This window comes from Beta vulgaris, chromosome 2 (genome assembly GCF_026745355.1).
Source record: "Beta vulgaris subsp. vulgaris cultivar EL10 chromosome 2, EL10.2, whole genome shotgun sequence".
NCBI lineage: Eukaryota > Viridiplantae > Streptophyta > Magnoliopsida > Caryophyllales > Amaranthaceae > Beta > Beta vulgaris.
In genome coordinates, this window is record NC_079203.1 from 46,241,227 (window position 1) to 46,263,202 (window position 21,976).

At 34.5% G+C, this 21,976-nt stretch overlaps 2 protein-coding genes and 1 long non-coding RNA gene across 3 annotated transcripts; 1 reads left to right on the top strand and 2 right to left on the bottom strand.

The window, feature by feature from the left end:
• On the top strand, nt 1-2,612 carry LOC104906392 (MLP-like protein 43). The gene is made up of 2 exons (XM_010695132.4): nt 1-424; nt 2,151-2,612. The coding sequence occupies exons 1-2, from the start codon at nt 238-240 to the stop codon at nt 2,426-2,428; spliced, it is 465 nt and encodes a 154-aa protein (XP_010693434.2). The 5' UTR covers nt 1-237; the 3' UTR covers nt 2,429-2,612.
• A 599-nt stretch (nt 2,613-3,211) lies between these two features.
• Nucleotides 3,212-6,257, bottom strand: LOC125495089 (uncharacterized). The gene is made up of 3 exons (XR_007271777.2): nt 5,896-6,257; nt 3,708-3,799; nt 3,212-3,508 (listed from the first exon to the last, which is right to left on the bottom strand). It is a non-coding gene; the product is annotated as an uncharacterized LOC125495089 (long non-coding RNA).
• A 4,295-nt stretch (nt 6,258-10,552) lies between these two features.
• On the bottom strand, nt 10,553-14,458 carry LOC104906388 (MLP-like protein 34). The gene is made up of 2 exons (XM_010695130.4): nt 14,197-14,458; nt 10,553-11,131 (listed from the first exon to the last, which is right to left on the bottom strand). Exons 1-2 carry the CDS (start codon nt 14,381-14,383, stop codon nt 10,854-10,856), a joined length of 465 nt encoding a protein of 154 aa, XP_010693432.2. The 5' UTR covers nt 14,384-14,458; the 3' UTR covers nt 10,553-10,853.
• Nucleotides 14,459-21,976: the final 7,518 nt, after the last annotated feature.

Genomic DNA, 21,976 nt, shown 5'->3' on the forward strand with positions numbered 1-21,976 from the left:
GCAAGGGGGAATTTGAACCTGTGACCTATCCAACAACTCGATCTTAACAATTAGGTCAAGACATCTTTGGTTATAGTGATACAGATATTAGTACAAATAAATAGGAGATTACACATTTCTTTTTCATTTTAAACCCTGCAAATCTTATCTTTTAGCTCAACCACTTTTAATATTTAAAGCACAATCTTTCTAAACATTTATTTGCTCACTAACAAACATTTACAAGAGGGAAAAAGTATGGATCATCTTGCTTGGGTCGAAGGTGAAACAAAGCTAAAGTGTGATGCAGAAAAGTTTTTTGAAGTTTGGAGTCGTAAATCATACCTTGTTTCTCAACTGTGCCCTCATAGATATCCCAAAATTGAGCTGCATGAGGGAGATTGGGATAAGGTTGGTTCTGTCCACACTTGGACTTATGTTTGCAGTAAGTATTACTTCTACACTTTGTCCTGATCAACAACTATGAATGGCAATATGTAGTCCATCTAATATTTATTGATATACTCATTCTTTTTCTAATGTGATCTCACTTGAAATGTTTTTTTTTTTCCGAACTTTTGATCTGAACTTGAAGTGTTACATTTTTTTTTTTCCGGCTTGACCTTACATTAACCTAGTAGCTTAGATATCTTAGTAGTATCAACTATCAAGTATGTATGTGAGGATGGGGTCGAGGTGGGGGTGTTCACGGGTTTTACCATCCAATCCCATGATATGAGCTCGATTTTCAGTAGAGTTGGCCATCCACCCGTCTTGAATAAATGGGTGGATTGGGTGGTGGATTGGGTAGAATATAGATGGTATTTTTTGGATCCATTATCCGCTCCATCCATCCATTAATATATGAGACTATGAATAATATAAATAAAAAAATATTTAATCACTATATTTTTAATATATGAGACTATGATTAATTTTTCATCATATATTAGTTTCTTTAAAATTGTAAAGTCTATTTTTTTCCTAGTATCACCCGTTTCCCACCCATTCCACATGCAGTTGATGGAAGGAGCGGATATGGGTGAAATTCTTGACAAGTGATAGATGGTGTGGATGAAGATTTGAATCGCAGGTGATGGGACGGATGAAGTTCAACCCAACCCATCTCCGATCCATTGCCATTTCCATTGCCATTCCTAATTCTCAGCTCCTCCTCCCTTTGAGAAGTTAACCCTCTCTATTTTATAAGATAGGTAAATAATGGTACAAGAGCCCCACAAATGTGCCTATAAGTAGTAGTATCATAGTTTGATGTCATACCCTTAAGGCCTTCACCAACTAGTATATATATACCACCTCTGTTATTTTAGTTGATCTGTTTTTCTTAGACATATATGTCGATATACTATTTTAAACCTTTATATTTGATTATCAATAAGTAAAAATTACAAAAAGTTGATATTATGAAAATATGCATTGATAAGAATCTAACAAGATCCCATATAACGATAGATATTTTTTCTTAAGTACAAATCACAAAAGATAGTCAAATTTATGTATGAGAATAGTGTCAAAAGTAAAAACGGGTCATCTAAAAAAACGGAGGAAGTATAATTGTACATATAGTTGTACACTTGTACTTTTGCCATCACTTGTTAATGCTCACTATTGGCATAAATGTGTATTGTTGGCCTTTTAACTTCTTTTTTTGTTGGATATCGTAAAATTACTATCGGATATCGTAAATTACTACTGGATATCAAATGGTTTTATTTGATTACTTTGTTGTCAGTAGTTTGTATATGACAATGAATTTTATTTTTTCTGATTAGTTTGTTGTCATTAGTTGTATTATTGTAGTGGCGGTAAATGTTCAACTATGTTATACATGATGAGTTTGAGTATTGGTACACACATTTCTTTACTTTTGTTGAAGGTAAAAACAATATTTAATTAATTTCATGATTTGTGGCTTTCTAGGACACTATTTTACTCAAATTTGTCTCAAATGAAGCTTCTAATCTTCAAGAAATGATTCTTTTACTCTAGCATTTTCCTTTTTAACAATAACAATGATATCTATACATATATATAGACATCCTAACCTTATATCATTATATGTGGAGTAATCTTAAGAGCATTATAATCTAGATCTTTAGTATAATTTTTAACAGATCACGATTCTAAATATAAATGATTTTCTACTGTAGATGAGGTCGGGGAACATTCATTTGTCAAGATAAGAGTTGATGAGTTCGATGGAGAAAATAGGTGTGTGAACTATAGCTACGAAGATGGAGCAGTCATAAAGAACCACTATAAGACTCTCAAGTCGAAGATCCAAGTTACTCCGCAGGACGAGGGTTGCATTGTGAAGTGGCATTTTGACTATGAGAAAATGAATGAGAATGCTCCTGATCCAAATTTGTACATCGACTTTCTGCTTGGCACTGCAAAAGACATCGATGCTTGTCTTTGCAGTGCTTGATCGATGACATGCCAGTGTGCCATGTTGTCATGCATGCTCATGGTGCATGCGCTGTTATGTTGATTAATGATTTACTAATCTATCCACCTAGTGTTCAGCGCACTTACTATAAATAGATGAATGATGAATAGATGATACGGTTGATCGCATGGGGAAAGTTTGTATCGAATGATCTTAATATTTACTCTGGCCTATGTTTTTTCAATTGCTATATTTTTTTTATAGAAAAAATTGTTTTAACACTACAACAAACAGCTTCAAGGAGGGCAATTAAAATTGCCCTCTTTGATACAAAATTTGCCTTCATAGGCTACAAGGGCAATTTTAAAATTGCCCTTCCGTTGCCCTTGTAGCCCCGTTGTATTAGGTTTCAAGGGCAAAACTCGTGTTTTTGCCCTCTTTGATCCAATAAAAAAGGGCAAAAATTTTTGCCCTCTTTGCTTCATCAACTAAGGCAAATAAAGTTGCCCTCTATGATAATCAGAAAGGGCAATACTTTTGCCCTCTTTGTTCAAAAACAAGGAAGACAAACACAATTGTCTTATTTGGTCTACAACAAACAGGGCAAAAATAAAATATTGTCTTGTTTGTACTTTATCAAGCGGGGCAAAAATAAGATATTGCCTTCTTTGTACTTTATCAAGCAGGGCAAAAATAAGATATTGCCCTCTTTTTACTTTGTCAAGCACTGCTAGTCATTATCTAAAAACCATTATGCATCGAAAATCAATCTAATATAAGTTGAGAGATAAACCTCGTACATTATTCTACATAACACCATGGTAATACCAAGGGAAAAAATATTATTATACTGATTTACTAAAATTTTAACAAGTATACACAACCTTTAAAATTTATATGTTAATATATGAACACTCAAAAGAATCAAAAGGAAACAATTATTTTACATATGACGAGCAAAAGCAACAGAAAAATCAACTATAATGCCAAAAAGCAGAATAGCAAGGCCTGTAAAGTTAATCAATCGAGCTTCATGATTGTCCACCAAATTTAGGATTGTGCACACATGCCACTGCTACAATCTACTGCAGCTGTGATCTTCAGTCACCAGTATATGTTCTGCAAAATTTGTTTCATAATTTTAGGGTAGTATGCATAGCTTTAAGCAATATCAGCTGCTCCTAGAATCTGTCTGCTGTTGTAACAGCAGAAGGCCTACTTTCATCAGAAAGATTCCGAGTGAAAGAATCGAGCTGATAATCCCAGATTAGTCAAAGTAAAACAGCCAAGAATAGAGTTCATGAATTGGAGACATTACCTGATCAAAGCCCAAGTGAAGTCATAATGACCTCGATCTTCTTTTCGTTGAACTTTGCTTCACCCTCTTCATCAAAACTACCATCTTTATGCCTTCGGTAATCCATCAAAGAAACATTACAGAACAAGTCATTTATATTAGTGATATTTTTGTTTATAAGAATCTGCAACTGTCAAAGAAACAACTGCAGCCTATTCTTCTAAAACTGCATAACATCCTCAAAAGACAATAGAGCACGAGAAAACTGGCCTCTAAGTGCTAACTCAAACTGAATCACAGCCTCTGTGCAGGATAAAATCACTGAAGATCCGTCTTGAACAAAGGAAAAAAAGTTTCTGCCCAGACCCAGAGATAACTTTTGAACATTCATAAGATGATGTAGTTTCTAGAAGTACCTATAATTTTGTATGATTATGAGAATGATAATTTGCCTCATCTCAACAAAGGATAGTAAATTTTGCTCATCAACTTAATAAAAGAAAACTTATGTAACTCTCATTGTTCATTGGTGTTATCTTGTCCTCCTAGGCCGGGATTTTATATTCATGGTTCAGTGTTAAGTTTCTCCAACTCCAAGGATGTATCACTCAGGAGAACAGTCTTACTGTAAACTACTGTTGAGTTATATCTCATAGTGAATCACCCTTCTTTTGCATGCAAATGGTGAATGTTGTGGGTTGAATCCTATATAGCACATCTTGAGGGGATTTCCCTTCACCCCTCAAGCTAACTAGCTAAGGTGTGCCTTTATTATATTTCACCAAATAAATGTATATGCACACTAGTATATTACTACTTACTACGTATATAAAACCATAGTGGAGATGTTGGTATACCATAGCTAGAAACAGAGAAGATTTGGGTCGGTTTGCCCATTTGTTACCCAAGTGGAACACCATTCATTGTCCTGCTTTTTTAGGATTACTATGTAGGGTATGTCTTGTGTCTCCCCCATTTCTAATTCTTTGTTTCAAAATCTTGAATTTCTTTCTTACACCCTTAAATCTTATTTTCTTGCAGGATTTACTGAGCTAGTCTGCCTGTTAAAAGGTGGAATGGTAGAATTATGGTCCTTTTTTTTGGAATTTATGATAGTCTATGCACCAATATCTAGTTAGTCTTACTTACTGTTGATTAGCATGCTAGTCTCTCAACTGTAAACATGTATTCAAACATGTGTTTTACTTGATACTTCCGACGTTCTTTTTTATTGCAATATTTTTATTATTTTTTACTATTTGCAACAGCTAAAGGGGATGCAAGACAAAGCATGAAACACATCCATCATCACACATTGTTCCAAAATCAATCAACACATCCAAAATTTGACCTACAGTATATGAAAGATGAAATAACTTACTGTTTTGTTTTTCTCCACAATTTCAAATACATTGGGTCATTATCAGCTTCTGTTTGCGTTACGGTAGTAGAAGCAGATGTATTTGCTTCAGAATGAGACAGTAGAAATGAAATTAATAACTACTCCGGAAGCCTAAAAAAACGAAAATAGGATAGTCCATAATAACAAGTTTCCCGAAGATGATGGAAAGTGTGGAATGAGACAGTAGAAATGAAGAGGAAGCAAGTTGATAATTTGTTATAGCGATGGTTCAACCACAATCCCAGTGAGTCACTGAATGACCAGTGATCAGCTTATAGTGAATAGTCAATACAAAATTACAAATAGTAGTAGTTAAATCCAAATTGAGTTTCCACTTCCCCCCATAGGCCATAAGTCACTTCCAAAAACCCCAAATGCAGGCTGCAGTTGCAGGCACCAGGCAGGATTGAAACAATCAAATAAACCCTGCGTCGTTCTGAGATTGTGCAGCAACAATGTTTCCTGAATCCATGCCCAATGCAATTCCATCGGGCCAGATGCTCAACTCTACAACCCGCTCTAAACCTCGCCGGAAATATATTATTGAAGTTAACAACATTCATCCACTTATCGGAAATCGTAGAAGATTGTTGTAACATCTCAGTTGCTTAATCAAGGAACTCAATTCATAAAAATCATTATCAAATCACTAGACCTAATTAAATTCGTCTGATTTTGTGGAAAAAGTTAAGCAACCCTAATTGACAAAAATGCTGAAACAATCATCCATACATCTAATTTAAAAAGCGAAATTGAAAGAAAAATTTAAAAAAAAAAAAATTTAAAAAGCGAAATTGAATGATTTACCTGAAGATGCGATCGAATTTGGAAATTGCTAAGAAAATCTGCGAGAAACGTCAATTCGAAGGCTTGAAAAACTGAATTCGAAGGAGAAACTGAATTCGAAGGCTTGAAAAACGTCAATGCGAGAAACTGAATTTGTAGTGAAGATGAATTGATAGGGAGAACTGGTCCCTTTCAATGTTCCATTGAAGATTATGATCGAAGAAATCTGCCAAAATCACCGGAGATTGAAGATTTTGTAGAACATGTTAGTGAGATTGAAGATTTTGTAGAACACTTTTTTCGAAAGCACACTTTGTTGTTTGCGGGAAATAATCGAATAGAACAGTGTCATTTTAATCCTTTTTTGTTTTTTTTTCCTTCATTATTAAAGAGGGCAAAAGAGTTAAAATTGTTGTTTTAGGTATTTAAGAGGGCAAAACTTTAAATTGTTGTTTTAGGTTAATATTAAAAAGGGCGAAATTTTAAATTGTTGTTTTAGGTTAATATCAAAGAGGGCAAAATTGAAAAGTTGTCTTCTTAGTTGGTATCAAACAGGGCAATTTTGAAATTGTTTTCTTAAGTGATAGCAAAGAGGGCAAAACAATATAATTGTCTTCTTAGTTAATATCAAAAAGGGGGAAATATTTTTGTCTTCCTTGATACTATTAAATAAGGCAATCAACTAGTTGCCCTATTTTATTCAAATAAATTGCCCTCTTTGATAACATTTCTTGTAGTGTAAATAAGTCAACATTTGTGAGGTATTTCCATTTTAAGTCTATCTTTAGATTATCCCTGATTGAGTTAGGCTTGTAGAGCTATCTTCTTCTATTGAGTTTTAACCTGTTTGTGACCTGTTTAGTAGGTTACATGTGTTATGTGTCGCCATATAATTAGTTTGCTTTTTTTATTTTTTATTTTTTCTCTACTCCCCTCCTCCTCGTCTTATCTTTCTCTTCCCTCTCCCTTAAGACCACCCCTCCCCTGCCCCAACATCCCCAACAGCAACAACCACACTCCCACCCCTCCTACCTGTACCCCCGCAGCCCCACCCCCCTCCCTCCCTCCCCTTTCCATGCATCCCCACCAGCAGCATCCCCCCACCTCAATCCACCCCTCCCCTGCCCCTATTGTGTTTCCACCAACAACACCCCACCCCCATCCCTGTTGTGTTTCAACCAGCAGCACCCCCACCCCACCCCACTATTCCATCCCCTCCTAGATGCGTTCCCACCCATACCCCCGCAACCCCTACCCCGGCCTATGCAACCCCCCGCAGACTGCCATCCCCTCCCCACTTCCACCCCCACCCCTCGCCTCTCTCCCCATTTCCCTATTATCTCCCTTCGTCCTAGCCCAAAGCCCCGTCGCCTAAAAACCCCAGTGAAACCCACCATCATGAGGTTCGTAGGGTGGGGGAGGTCGCAGGAACCCATCACTAACCTCACTCGGTGAAGGTGGCAGAGAGAGATAGAGAGAGGAGAAATAGGAGAGAGAAGGGGCCCGAGGAGGTGTTCGTAGAGGGTGGGGGAGGTCACAGGAATACGGGGTGCGGGAAGGGCATTTGCAAGGGAGGGGTGTTTGCAGGGGCGGAGAAAGGGTGGGGAAGGGGTGTTTTCAAGGTTGAGTGGGTGGGTTAATGAGTTTTTTTAAAGTCAAACTTTTTTATTTACCAGTTTATCAGTTTTTTCGGTCATTTAGACTAATTGAAGTTAATGGTGCTAAAAGTTGATTTGACTAGGAATAATCAAAAGTTAGACTTGAAATTGGAAGATAAGGCAAAGATTGACTTATTTAAAATAATTTTTCTTTTTTTATATGGTTGTTTCTTTTTGATTGCTATATTGTTCAAACTTTTCTTATTTAGAGTATTTGACCCTCCAAAAAGTAATAATAATTATTTATTTTCAACTTTTTCTCCCAAAAATTACTCTTTTTTTTTCACTTTCCCCCTTATTTACATTATATGGGTTCAAAATTACCCGCCAAAAATCTCAAAAGTGACATTGCTTAAATTCTTGTGTTAAACACAATGTATATATTATACTAGTACTTTTTTTGGTAATTAAGATTAATATAGCCAAACAAGACTTATACTTAAAACGAGTTTAGCAAAAACCCATTGCAACTAAACTGAACCTGCCTAGTTTACAAGCTCTCAGGCACAATCTATCCCTGTCTTTCACTTTGACACTCATGATCTGTACAATCCTATTCTTTAACCAGTACTCTTTTTTCACCAACCAAAAAATATTTAAACTAGTAGAACAAAATCATTCAAGTTTATTGGGACTAATTAAAGGATTTTTAGTATTTTCTACAAGTTAATTTGTTTTTAAAATTTATACTTATTTGTGTAATCTTATCACTTCTCTCCTTGGCTTGTGAGGATTGAGGAGGTCTTATTGACGTCTCATCATGAGAGGCTAAAATGACCTCTCATTGGTACTAAAGTAAGTTTACTTGGTATCAAAATCAGCAAAGCTTACTTACACTTTGATAGCAAGTAAATATAACTGGTATCAAATCTCAAAGTTGATACCAAAATTTACTTACACTTTGGTACCTTGTAAGTATAATTGGTATCCAATTTCAAAGTTGACGCCAAAATCTAACTGATACCAAAACTCAAAGTTGATACCAAAGTAAGAATTAATTTGGTATTAATACCAAATTTAATGAACTTTGGTATCAAATTCATGGATAAGACATTTGTCTTTTTTCATGAAATGTCAATAATGTTATTGTGAGAGATATTTTCGCCTATCACAATAAGACGCCAACCGTTTCTCCACTGTGAGTATCAAATAGACACTAATAATTAAGTCATTGTCAGAAGTTGATTAGTAGTCCAAAAGTGCACTATGCATGGAATACCTCAGGAATCTTGAAGAAAGTGAGGAGAGAGATGATTTTAAGTATCATCCTTAGTGCAGTATTTTGAATTTAACACACTCGTGCTTTGCTGATGACATTTTGCTCTCCTACAAGGGTGATTTTACTTCAATACATTTGATCCTTAGAGGCTTTAATTAAGCTCTTCTCTAAAACTTCAGACTTGCAAGCAAATGTTCAGAAGTCAGTTGTATTGAAGTGGCATGAAGGGTGATAACATTCAAAGAGCTCTTGACATATCTGGTTTTACTAGGGGATATCTACCTTTCAAGTATCTGGGTGTGCCTATATGTTCTAAAAGAATTTCTATTGCTGAGTGTGATAGTTTGATTGAGAAGATCGGTGGCCAGAATTAGGATATGGAGTACTCGACACATTTCTTTTGCTGGTAGAGTTCAACTTATCAATTTTGTATTAATAAGCATTTAGGGCCCATGTTTTTGTGCTCCCTAAGCATGTCTTACATGAAATCACCAAGATTTGCAGAGCTTTTTTCTAGAGCAGGAGATTCTTTTAGCTCTAGAGCAGGTTATGTAAACTGGTCTAGTGTTTGTACTCCTAAAAGTGCAGGTGGCTTAGGAGTTAGGAACACTTTTTTGTGGAACATTGCTGCACTAGGTAAATATGTTTGGGCTGTTGAGAAGAAGATTGATAATCAGGGGGTCAAGTGGGTACATGTTGTATATATTCAACAAGACTTGTGGTGGGATTATGTACCTAAAAATACTAGCAGTTGGTATTGGAGGCAAGTGTGCAGTGCTAAGGAGAAACTGAAAGGTTTTTTCACTCAAGTTCGACTTCAGCAAATGCAACATTACTCTATCACATATGTTTACAAGAAACTCTCTGGTGAGTATGAGTAGTTACAGTGGAGTACTGCTATTTGGAGTAGGTTTGGAGTTCTAAAACACCAATTTTGTAGTTGGCTAGCCATTCAAGAAAGGTTATAGACAAGGGCTATAAGCTTCATAACTAGGGTGTGTGTGATGATGATAAATGTTTGATTTGTGAATCTCATGTTGAAGATCATATACATCTTTTCTTTAACTGTGAATACAACAGCAGATGTCTTAGATTCAGAATATGCAACAATTGATTCAATGGCTGGTCAATAGGAGAAGCGATACCAAGTTTAGGAGGATGGTGCAAGCTGCTGCAATAGAAACTGTCATCTACTCCATCTGGCAGGTTAGAAATGAGGCTTTATGGGAGGGAAAAGTTCAATGTATAGATCATACTGTAAAAAGGATACAACAAATTGTGAAGTATATCTTAGTGTAATTCTAAAGAAGATTAGTCATAGAGATAAATGTTGGTTGGAAGCTTTGTAATTAGTTTGTTTTGGTCCTTGGGTCAAGTTGGCTAAACAAGAAAAGTTAGATTGTAAATTGGCTTCTGTATTTTTTGATAATATTACTCACTTACCTATCAAAAAAAAAAATTCCCATTTTCCTCTGACCTTATCAACCTTTTACTTACCTTTTATCCATCCTATCCTTTCTCCTTCTACTTTTCTTTTTTCCATAGTTTTTTTTTTTTAATATTGAACCAACCAAAGGAAAAATAGCTTTGCAATTGAATTTTTCATTGTAAAATGTTTTACATGAAAAATCATTTTACATTAAAAATATTTTTATTATCATAGGTTATTTATTGAATACATATATATTGTACATAGAACTCGAATTATTTTAATCCAACAATATCTTTTACGCAAAGACATACTTGTATAGCGTCCTCCATGCTCTTTCAAAGTTTCTCTTTCCATAGATGGACACATAGATTCACGATCAAAATCATACATAAATATGTATTATACTGAATTAAAAAAGAAACTATAAATAATACATAAACCTTACAGTCGAAACAACCTGCAATGACATTCCAATAAACATTAACATAACAATGTTCTCTTAATATAGGCCAGCTGATACACGAGTAATTTATTTATTAGAAACCAGCTAGTTCGTAGGAGTAGCTAGTTACGTTGAATAACTTAGTAATCACCATATAGCTCGGGTGCAGGATGCATGCATCGTGAGCAGCGTGCATGTGTGCATGCATGGCGACATATTGGCAAGTCATCAAGCCTCGCAAAGATGAGCATCCATATCTTTGGACATGTCAAGCATAAAATCAACGTACACATTTGCATCAGGAGCATCTTCCTTTATCTTCTCATACTCGAAGCTCCACTTGACAATGCAACCCTTACCTTTTGGGATTGCCTGCACCTTGGAGGTCAAGCTTTTGTAGTATTTCTCCATGATGATTCCATCATGATAACTGTACCTTATTGACATGGCTTTTTCATCTATCTCATTCATCCTTGCTTTAAGGGATGCATTTTCACCAACTTTATCTGCAATGCCAGATCCATAAGATTGAATAGGGCTATTTTCACCGAGAGTTTGTTTTGTAAAAAACCGCCTACTTTTAAATTAAATTAGGCAATGATAAATCCAATATTGAAAAGAGAATTAGCCTAATATTAACAAGGTTACTCCATACAAGAGCCATTGAAACAACATGATACCTTTTCTCTACTCGTCGGTGGTTCCTTGAGGGGAAAATAAACTACTTCATGGGTTGACTTTTTTTTTTGGTAACAGTAAGAGAATGCATTTCAGGCAAAAAAAATAATCATTTATCTATTAAAATAAAATACACACGATATTAGGGGCTTGCAAATTAATGGTCTTTAGGGAACAGATTTATCATCAATTAGGAAAAGACAAAAGTCCATTAGAGATAAATTAAGGTGGGATGAAGGCCTAAAAATACTGAAGCATTGAACACTTAATTTATCAATCATCAAGAAAGTTGAAAGGCTATTATCAAAAAAAAAAAAAGTTGAAAGGTAAATTAACCTATATATTTTACTTTTTTGTTTTTCTTTATATTAAGTGCGTAATGAAGAATACTATAAATTGGTCTCGGAGAGGAGAGTTCTCTTTAGAAGAAAAGTAAGCTGGTATATTAATTTAATGCAGGGGAGAGTTTTATTTAGTTGAATTTGAGTTAGCATTAAATAATAGTATTAATATATCAGGTTAAGAAATATGTCTTCATTAGAGATCTAACATCAACAAGATGAAATTAAAAACTTTGGACTTTTTTGCTCTACGTAGTCCCGTTTTCCCCTTTTCCCCTTTTCACTCTTACGGATTAAGGCGCCGTTTGGTATAAATAGTGTAAATGGAATGGAAAGGATTTTAACAAGGAGGGGAGGGTAATGATAAGCGTTACCTTTATTTTATGTTTGGTATAATGGTGGAATGAAAACAATATGAGAAGATTATGATTGAGGAAGGGAAAGGATTTTGTTTCCACTAGTTTAACAAGGGTAACAAATGGGAGGATTGTATTACCCTTTGGAAACGGTTTTTGTTACTTATAACTCATATCAAACAACTAGAAACGAAAACACTTACTTGATCCGTTTCCAACATAAAAAAAATTCATACCAAACACCCTCTAAGATTACGGATTACAATCTATTCCAGATCCGACCTCGGCCGTTTTTATTCGAAGGAAAAAAATCTGAACCAACTCTGATAAAATATTAATTTGAATCTGATTTCGTTTAAAAAGTCTGACTCCGGGTTGGAGGAGGATCGAAATCGGATCACATAAAAAAGTCTGACATCCGAATTTGACTTCGGCTTTAAGGAATTAATCCCTTTTTTTATTTATATTTATGTATTATGTATGTATAATCTGAGTCCGACTTTGAGGCAATCGTATTATATATCCATTGAAGGAATTAGTGTTAAAAATAATAGTAATCTTTAGGTTATTTGTATTATATAAGATTTTCATATATTTATTAAAAAAAGTAATGATTAGATTATTTGTAATATAGAAGATTTTTCTATTAAAAAGGGGAGGGGGGGGGGGGGAGGGTCGGATCGGATCAGAATCGAATGTTAGATTATAAATCGGGTCAGACTTGGATTTTAGGAGTTGGATTTCGAACTCAAATTTAAGATCTGACTTCTTATAGAGTCAGGGTAAAATTATGCATAATCTAGTCCGAATCCGACACATTACCATCCTAAAACCCGAAATTTAATTTCGTAAAGGCCTCTTAAAGGTACGAGGCAACCCTATCTTTAGAATTTTTATAATTTTAATTTCCTAAACAAGTTATATGGAGTATCCGAGCCTATAATCATATTCTTTTAAAATTTCTTCTATGTATATCTTTTACTTTATGGCCAGCTTATAAATTTTATTTATCACCCATTATCATGGTGATTTATACTTCTTGTAAATAAAAATTTTTCACTTAAAATCTTGACACTGTTTATAACTGGGGAGAATAATCGTCTAAATTCTTTTCAATTTATAAGAAAAAATATTCATGCGAGGTATTGTTTGATTCATCTCAATGAAAAACTTAAATAATTTTTCCTAATATATGTAATGAAAGATATGTAAGGTCAAAGAAATGCATGCAAATGTGCGCAACTAAAGTAGGAAAGATAAAAAAAAATATAAAGGGAGTACTCATTATTATTAACCTGAATTATTTGATCATATATACCCACCTCAACTTTAAAAAAAATAATTAAGATAAGACGAAATCCCTTGCACAACTAAGGGAATTTACGGATCCCACTTTGCAAGGGAAAAGAATCGAGCCCTTAGCTTGTCACAAGGTTGGAAGGAGGACCTCCAACCCACTAGGTCAAATATTGATTCATATACACCGCAAAATCGTCATTAATATAGTTTTCCCTCCGTTTTCTTTTGTTGTTCCTATTTGAAATCGTTTTTTGAGAGTAAATTGGTCAAAATAGGAAGAACTTTCCAAAACGAAGGGACTAGTACGATAGTTGCAACATAGCATATTTAATACAAGAGAGCGTAGGTATAACTAGTCAGGTTTGCAAGTTAGACTCAATGGGACTTGGGAGGGGGATGATAAGGGAAACCTCACCCCCTAAAAGCCCCCGATGGGATTTATTGATTCCACAACCTTGAAGTCATATCTAAAACTTTACCACTAAGCCAAGTTTTGCTTGGTTGAATCATTTTGACTTGCGTCGTCTACATTTCGAATGCTCCCAACTTTGGACATTAAAATACATCAAGATAAATTGAACATTTTACAAATTTATGATACTAAGTATAATAATTATATATTTACCAAGCTTGGTTTGGCTTATATGGTGGGAATTTGACCTCATGACCTCAAGGTCAATGGTTCAAATCCCACCAAGTAGTCTTACCATTCCCCCCTTACATTGGGCCTGTGTGAGAAAAACTCAAAAAATATTCATCTTACTAATGTAAAAAGAAAAAGTACGTTATATAATTATACACGAGTTAAAATTTTCCAGTCATTGTTTATCTGACAAAAGTCAAACATATCACAAGTAAAAAAACAAGATTAACAATTAATAAAGGACATAATCTTACTGATAGCGTAACACACATCGACGACACCACCAACTTTGTTCCAGTCCCCCTCATTCAGCACAATTTTCTGAACTTTATCTGGGCACATTTTTTTGACAGTGTATATTTTCTGAGCCCAAACATCAAAGTACTTGTCAGCTTGACACTTGAGCTCTATTTCCCCTTCAACCCTTTGAAGCTTAGCCATTTTTCCCCCCTAAAAAACAACTGACAGTTAACAAATATTTGATGTTTCGAGCTTGAGTGCGTGGAAGATGAACAAGAGGGTGCGCACTTTAATAGCAGTGTTTCAAGCTCACAGACGATATGATGAGGTCATGTTGCACTCTCTCTAATTATTTTTAATCACTATGATGTGGAATTGCGAACCACTACTTTAGGTTGGAGGATTCTCCAATAATGTTAAACTAATTAATCAAAATTCCAAAGTATGAACATAAGCATCAGAAATGGTTTGCTTTCAGACTATATCCAGATTATTTAAGTAAAACAAGAACAAAACCTATTTCACTATATTATCAATTGAGTGATACAGGGAATATAGCTTTATACTCCCGCAGTCCCGCTATCTCTTTTTAATTGTTATATTACATTTTTATCACCCATCAATATTCAATGCATATCTATGACTATTATTGGCGCAAAATCAGTTTGTTAATCTTGTAAATAAGTCAATGTACATCTAATAGTTTGATACTGAATGTCAGGGGAAGCTTAGTCCTTGGTAGGCCTGTGTTGGAAAGCTGAATAAATATAAGAGGAAGTTAAACACACAAACACTAGCTTATATTACTCATAACTTGCGTATCAATACAAAAGGGAAAAGATGATCTTAAATAGCTAAACCCACTAACAACTTCATGCTTAAAAATAGGAACTGTAACCCATGATCTAATATCATGCTAACTAACAGACCCACTAACATATTGACATACTAAATAAATTAGCTCCTAAAAATATCCCACTCACGCATAACTAAACAATAAGCTACTAACTGAAATACCACAAGTTCCTAAACTATAGGAACTAATTTTGAATAAGAGACTCAACAGCCTGTTCATTGGGGCAGATCAGAATTGGGCCGGGTCAATGTGTTAACGGGCCGGGCTGGGTCAAGAGTGTTGATCCACGAGCTGGGACGGGTCAGACCCATTACGACCTGGCCCGTTAACACGTGAATGAACTATAAAATGGTGTCACAAAACCATGAAAGCAAAGAATCAATGTGTTAACGGGCCGGGCTGGGTCAAGAGTGTTGATCCACGAGCTGGGACGGGTCAGACCCATTACGACCTGGCCCGTTAACACGTGAATGAACTATAAAATGGTGTCACAAAACCATGAAAGCAAAGAATCTCTATTTTTTTCATGCAAAAATGAACTATAAAATGGTGTCACAAAACCATGAAGACACGAATTCACTGCAATCTAACCCAATAAGTGTACAAGTGTTCAACCCTTTAACATGTCAACCCCATATTCTTGTATTTCTACCCCCATCAACTGCATTATCGCAATTCACAATTCACAACTTCAAGTCTTCTAACAACATTTCATATTTGATACTATTGATAGAGTATTAAACTATTTCTGAAACTCCAACTATTAACTTAAACTTTTGGTTGAGTTGGTCCTTTGACATGGTATCAAGAGCCAGCGTGACAAAAAGGTCACGGGTTCTAATCTCATCAACCACCACCTTTCTAAGTGGAATATTTAGCGCCAGGTGTGAGGGAGACTTGTGCTGCATCCACACTTCAAGCTCAATGGACTCTCGCATGAGGAGGCGTGATAGAGTATTAAACTATTCCTGGAATTCCAACCATTAGCTTAAGCTTTTGGTTGAGTTGGTCCTTTGACATGATATCAAGAGCCAACGTGACAATACGGGTTCGAATCTCATCCACCCCTCCTTTCTCAATGGAATATTTACCGCCAGGTATGAGGAAGACCTGTGCTGCATCCATACTTCAAGCCTAAAGGGCTCTTGTGTGAGGCGGCGTGATAGAGTAGAGATCTATTCCTGGGGCCTCAACCATCAACTTAAGTTCTTGGTTGAGTTGATCCCTTGACAACTACTACAAGCCTACAATACAACCGCCCATTAATTTTACAGTTTAGTTTCACATACCTAAAAACAGACACTATTTCGGCGACAACAAATCCAACACAACCCATTAAACAAAAGAACTCAAATAAGAAATTCTACAAAATCAATAAGTTGAAATCGCTCAAGTCTCAAACAATCATACTCAAACAAATAAAAGCATATCAAAGCAAATGTCACGAAGCATATGGAGTTGCGAATTGCTTGGTCGACGAAGAGGAGGTGTGCGAATTGCTTGGTTGACAAAGAGGAGAGAGAAGAAAAACCCCAGTAAATATGCAAAGTGTAGTTTTCCAGACTGATGAAGAGGATAGAGAAAAAAAACCCTAGGAGAGAGAAAAAAATTCGGGGGAAAAATGATGTTGATCGAATGGTAGGAAAGTGACAAAGAGTGGAGGCTTTGTTTCAAAAAAGAAAAATCTTTTAAACCTTCTCAAGGCCCGCCCCGACCCCTTTCAGCCCTCTTATTCACTGACCTTTTAAGGACCCACCCCATTTATAATAAGGGTCGGGTCATGTGTGTTTTAAAAGGGCTTATTGAAGGGTTTTATTGGGCCCCCGCCGCAATAAACAGGCTTAGTCCCTGGGAATTACCGATTTTAATTAGATAAAACCTTGCTAACGTACTTTGTTTCAATTTAATTAATGATTAAACTACAATGTCTATCAAATTCAGGCAAAATGCAATAAATAGAGCAAGTAATAATTATGGCAAAACATTCCTATACATACCACAAACTTTAAGAAAGATTTTACAACACATACGAGGATAAGCCAGACTGGACAACTAAAGGAAAATCACGAAAGTTGTTACCTCCATGATTTCTTGCTTCAATCGGAGAATTACAGGACTTGGTGCCAAGACATATTCTAAGTCTAATGGATTAAACTATAACCCCAGAAGGGGGTTGGCTAGACTAAAGCTAGGCTACGCTAAGAAAATAGTAAATGCAAGTTGTTGCGTGATGTTTGATTGTTTTTTTATTGTGTTTTTTGATTGATGATCCTTCTTCTATTTATAAGCAAACGTCTTATGTAACTTCCATGCTTTCTTAGAGGAAAAACATTTGAATTAATCATCTTTGATTCAAATCTCAACCATCTTCTAGCGGCGCTGAATAACCGTAGCTTTGCACGTTCTTTCTCATGTGCATCTGTCTCATGATTACTCTTTAACCACCTGTATATTTGCTATTCTTGACTTTCATCTCCTGATGATCGATTTTGATGGCATTCTTCTATTGACTTTGACTTATGTTGACTTCGTCCAATGGGATTTGTACTCTAGTTGGGCCTTCATATTGAGGTAAAATTACCCCTTTTGAGGTCCAATTACCTTGTACCATAATAAATGCTATCATACATCTAAAAATGATGGTGACAATCATCATCTTTCAAATTATGTATTAGTAAAAAGATTATAGGAAAATTCTCATTGTTGGTAACCGCTAACTTTAATTTATTTTCAATGGTAATACAAAATTATTTTGATTATTATAAATAAGCCTTTACTAATTGATATTATAAAACTATAACCTTAATGATGGCTAAAACGTTAAACCATCTGTTAAACCTATACATATAATATTCTGTCTATCACAACTGCGAAGTTATGCATAGGATGAAAATAAAGAAATGTATTATACGTATATGCCATTAGTAATTCTCTAAATTTTTAATTTATATTTTCATATATAATTATCTTGCATATCAAGTGTAAATATAAAGAAAATTAGATGTTGTCAAATACTAGCTCTGTTTTTTTATTATTCTCACTTTCTTGTATCTATCTTCCAGTGTACTTCTTCAAACTTAAATATCTTTCGTTATATATTAGTAAAAATTATAACGATTGAATATTAATAAAGTAGAGACGAATTAAACAAGATCTCACATGACTATATTTTTTCTTATAAATTGAAAAAATTTGAGAAAATTCTCTCTAAGTATGAATAGTGTCAAGATTCCAATTAAGAATGATAAAAAAAAAACCAAAAAAAAAAGGAAGTATGTGAGAGTTCTCGCCCCTCCTCCTCTTTTTATTTTTCTCTTTGTTCTAGTCTTCTTCCCTAAAAAGATTTGTTGTTCTACGGGCTAGCTACCATAAACCTTGATGGTAAGCCCATGTTTTCCTATTTTTCTACTAATTTTTTAAGTTAATGTTTACAAATAAAACTTTTTTATTTCTCTGTTACAGAGTTTTTCTACCTAATTCTTATTGTATACTCCCTCTGTTTTTTTTATCTTTCTCACTTAGAATCTTGACACTATTCATGCATAGAGAGAATCTTCTCAAATGTTCTCAATTTATAAGAAAAAACATAGTCATGTGGGGTCTTGTTTGATTCGTCTCAATTAGTACTTTATTAAAATTCAATCGTTATAATTTTTACTAATATATAATGAAAGATATTTAAGTTTTAAAACGTGCATTGGCAAACGTGCAAAGTCAAAGTAGGAATGATAAAAAAAAACAGAGGGAGTATCTACCTATATATTTGCTTTTATTAGTATCCTAGAGATTTTCTTTTAATTTCCAACAAATGTTGGGTTTTTGATGAAGATTTGTTCCTTGTCGAGGTAGAAATCAATTCTACGTCTATAATCAATTACATCAGATTTACTTCAATTTCAAAATATAATAGATTAATAAAAGACGAATTAAACAAGATCTCCACGCCATCGCCTAGCGTCCTCCACCACAGCCACCTTTGCGTTGAAATTTTTTTATACCGGCGAACGTCCGGCCAGGACGTTCTGTCCATGGGTAGAACGTCCTGGCCGGACGATCGCCCCATGGGCAGAACGTCCTGGCCGGACGTTCGCCGGTATAAAAAAATTTCAACGCGGTGGTTACAATGTAATGCGAAGGTGGTGGTGCGATGTTAAGTGGAGGTGAGGGTGGTGGAGTGAGGTGCGTGGGTGGTGGTGGAAGGCAGGAGGTGAGGGTCTGAGGGAGAGGTGCGTGGGTGGTGCAGTATTTTGCAAGATTATAAACATTAAAATTACGTTCTTTTTGCGTGGGTGACGGTGAAATTTATTGAAGGGACGGTGATAATGTCATGTACTACTACAACAATGTATTATAGATTTACAGATGTTTCTTAAAAGTACTCCATTAGAGATGAGATGCATGGGCTAAGCACAGAAGTAGGGATGGTAGTGGAGTGAGGGGGATGGTATTGATTTAATAAAAAAATAAGAAGGTTATAAATGTAATTTTAATGTTTTTTTTGGGCGATTTTAAGTAATTGTTGGGCGACGTATAGAAGTTCAGTAAAGGAATGTTACATACTACTTACATCGAAAGAGCGATGTAGGAAGCTAAGTTATCGTGCAGAAATATTTCATCCACAAAGATCGTGATTTTGCCAAATGAGAATTTTGTTTGATCAAAATTTATGTTTGCTTCCTCAGTCTTCTAAGGATCTTACTACTTTTCATTAAGTATGTGCATACCTTGGTTTAAAAATCTTCTTCCTATTTCTACTTTATTCCTTATTTGGTAAAATTTTGTTCTCTTCCCATACTACTTTACTCCACTTGTTGCACCCACATAGTTTCACAGAGTTCACTCATGGTACACCCGGTTGTACCATGAGCATGATACACCTAGGGGTATTTTTGTAGTAAATTAGAACTTCAGGTGCTCATTTGACAACAAATTTGCTCATATGGGCATTTTGCTCATTTACTCATCATTTGCTCATTTTGTAATAAAAGTGTTTGCTCATTTTCTTAAATGAGTAGAAATGTTTGCTCATTTGTTCATTTTAATTTGTTCATTTGTTCATTTGTTCATTTTGCTCATTTGCTCATTCGCTCATTTTGCACATTTGCTCATTCGTTCATTTTGCTCATTTGGAGAAAATAGTCTTAGGTGTAACATGAGCATGGTACACCTGGGTGTACCATAAATATTCTCTAGTTTCACACTCTCTCACAATCACTTTCACACTCCTATTCTCTCCTATTTAAATAAATAAAAAAGAACCACTTTCACACACTTTTTCTCCTCCTTACCTAGTTTCTATTGCTACAGTAAATAGAAAGATGCTTAAAATAAAGGGAATAATTAATATTTTTGATTTATTTATACCTATTTCAACTTCAATAATATTATAAACAAAAAACTAGGTTTAAATCAGTGGTAAATACTAGCTAGCTAGGGATGTATTTTCTTTAAAATTTGATGGAAAAGAGATTTTTTTTACTTATATTAGTACATATTGCTGCGGTTTTGGGCTACAACCGCAACAATAGGTGTAATATATATCCGCGATTTTGGCCAGGAACCGCAACAATATCTTGTCCTATTGACGCGGTCAAAAAATACAGCAATAGGTTAATTATCTATTGTTGCGCCCTTAATTATTGCACAGCCAAAAACCGTCGCAATAATCCACTTAATGATCGCAACAATAATAAGCAATTATTCTACCAGTTACACATCCTCTTTCTTAGCCACCTGCCAAAGTAGCTTTCTAACAGCATCCATATTATTCCAAGAAATACAATCTCGAATGCAATGATCTCTATTATATAAGTCGAGGAGAGGCTTGTTATCATAAAAATTATCAAAGGAAGTATGAATATCAAAGGAAGTTCAAAGTTGGTAAAATAAATTATCATAAAAATATGTGTAGTGAAAGGAGAAGTTTCTCCTTGAAGAATAAATTAACATAACTAAAAGCAATATTCAAATCAATTACAAAATCAAAGACGTAAAATTTTGATTCTACCTAATCCTTTAAATGCACAACAATACCAACATCGATTAAAAAGTCATAAAAATACCGAGAAAATAAAGAGGATAATCATATCTTTTTAATTTTCAGGAGTCAATAATTATCGTGTGTGTCAGTTAGTATAATTTGTACTTATATTTTTTTGGAATCGTAGTTCTTATCTGTGTCAGTTAAGATAATTTTATCATTATAATTTTTAGGATAAATATATAATGATTATTTTTTTAAAATAAGTTCATCTCTATTATATAAGCCAAAACAAGTGTATGTGGTATTTATTTAAAATTACAGTAAATAATAAATGACAAGGTCAATTATGTCAATTCAATGCCCTTGCATCCTATCATATGTGTTTTTTTTAATCCATCTATGCAATCAAAACAGAAGTTTCAGAACATTTCTCACAAATTAAACAATAACAAAACAACTTGACATAAAAACCTTCAAAGAAATTTTGACATAGAGAACAAAATAATCAATCAAACAAAAGAAAAATCTTTCACAAATTTGATTTGACAATAGAACTTTATATCTAAATCCGTATTACAATTTATGAACACTAAATACAATCTTCTTTCTTTGCTTTCCTATTGAAACAACTTCTTCATCAAGTAATTTTTATATTTTGTAATTATACAAAGTGATAATTTACTAATGAGTACTAATGATGATGATTATATATATCATCCTTCAAAATTACATATAGATGAAATTTAAGAATAATTGTCAAAATAATCCACGCATGCATCGTGTGCATAGAAGGCTAGCGAATTTATATAGCGGGTCTCCATGCTATTTAAAAGTATTCCTTTTTAGATGAACGAGTTCATTATCAAATAAAATTATTGCAACTAGAAAAAAACAGAGGAAATAGATAATATATACCCTTAACATAAACAAATATAGAATAATAATACATAAACCA

Excerpts from the sequence above, each read along its gene's own strand:
- LOC104906388 (XM_010695130.4), bottom strand. The coding sequence starts at position 14,383 with ATGGCTAAGCTTCAAAGGGTTGAAGGGGAAATAGAGCTCAAGTGTCAA. Across the intron at positions 11,132-14,196 it reads CGATGTGTGTTACGCTATCA|ATAAAGTTGGTGAAAATGCA; the intron begins GTAAGATTATGT and ends CTGGCATTGCAG.
- LOC104906392 (XM_010695132.4), top strand. The coding sequence starts at position 238 with ATGGATCATCTTGCTTGGGTCGAAGGTGAAACAAAGCTAAAGTGTGAT. Across the intron at positions 425-2,150 it reads CACTTGGACTTATGTTTGCA|ATGAGGTCGGGGAACATTCA; the intron begins GTAAGTATTACT and ends TTTCTACTGTAG.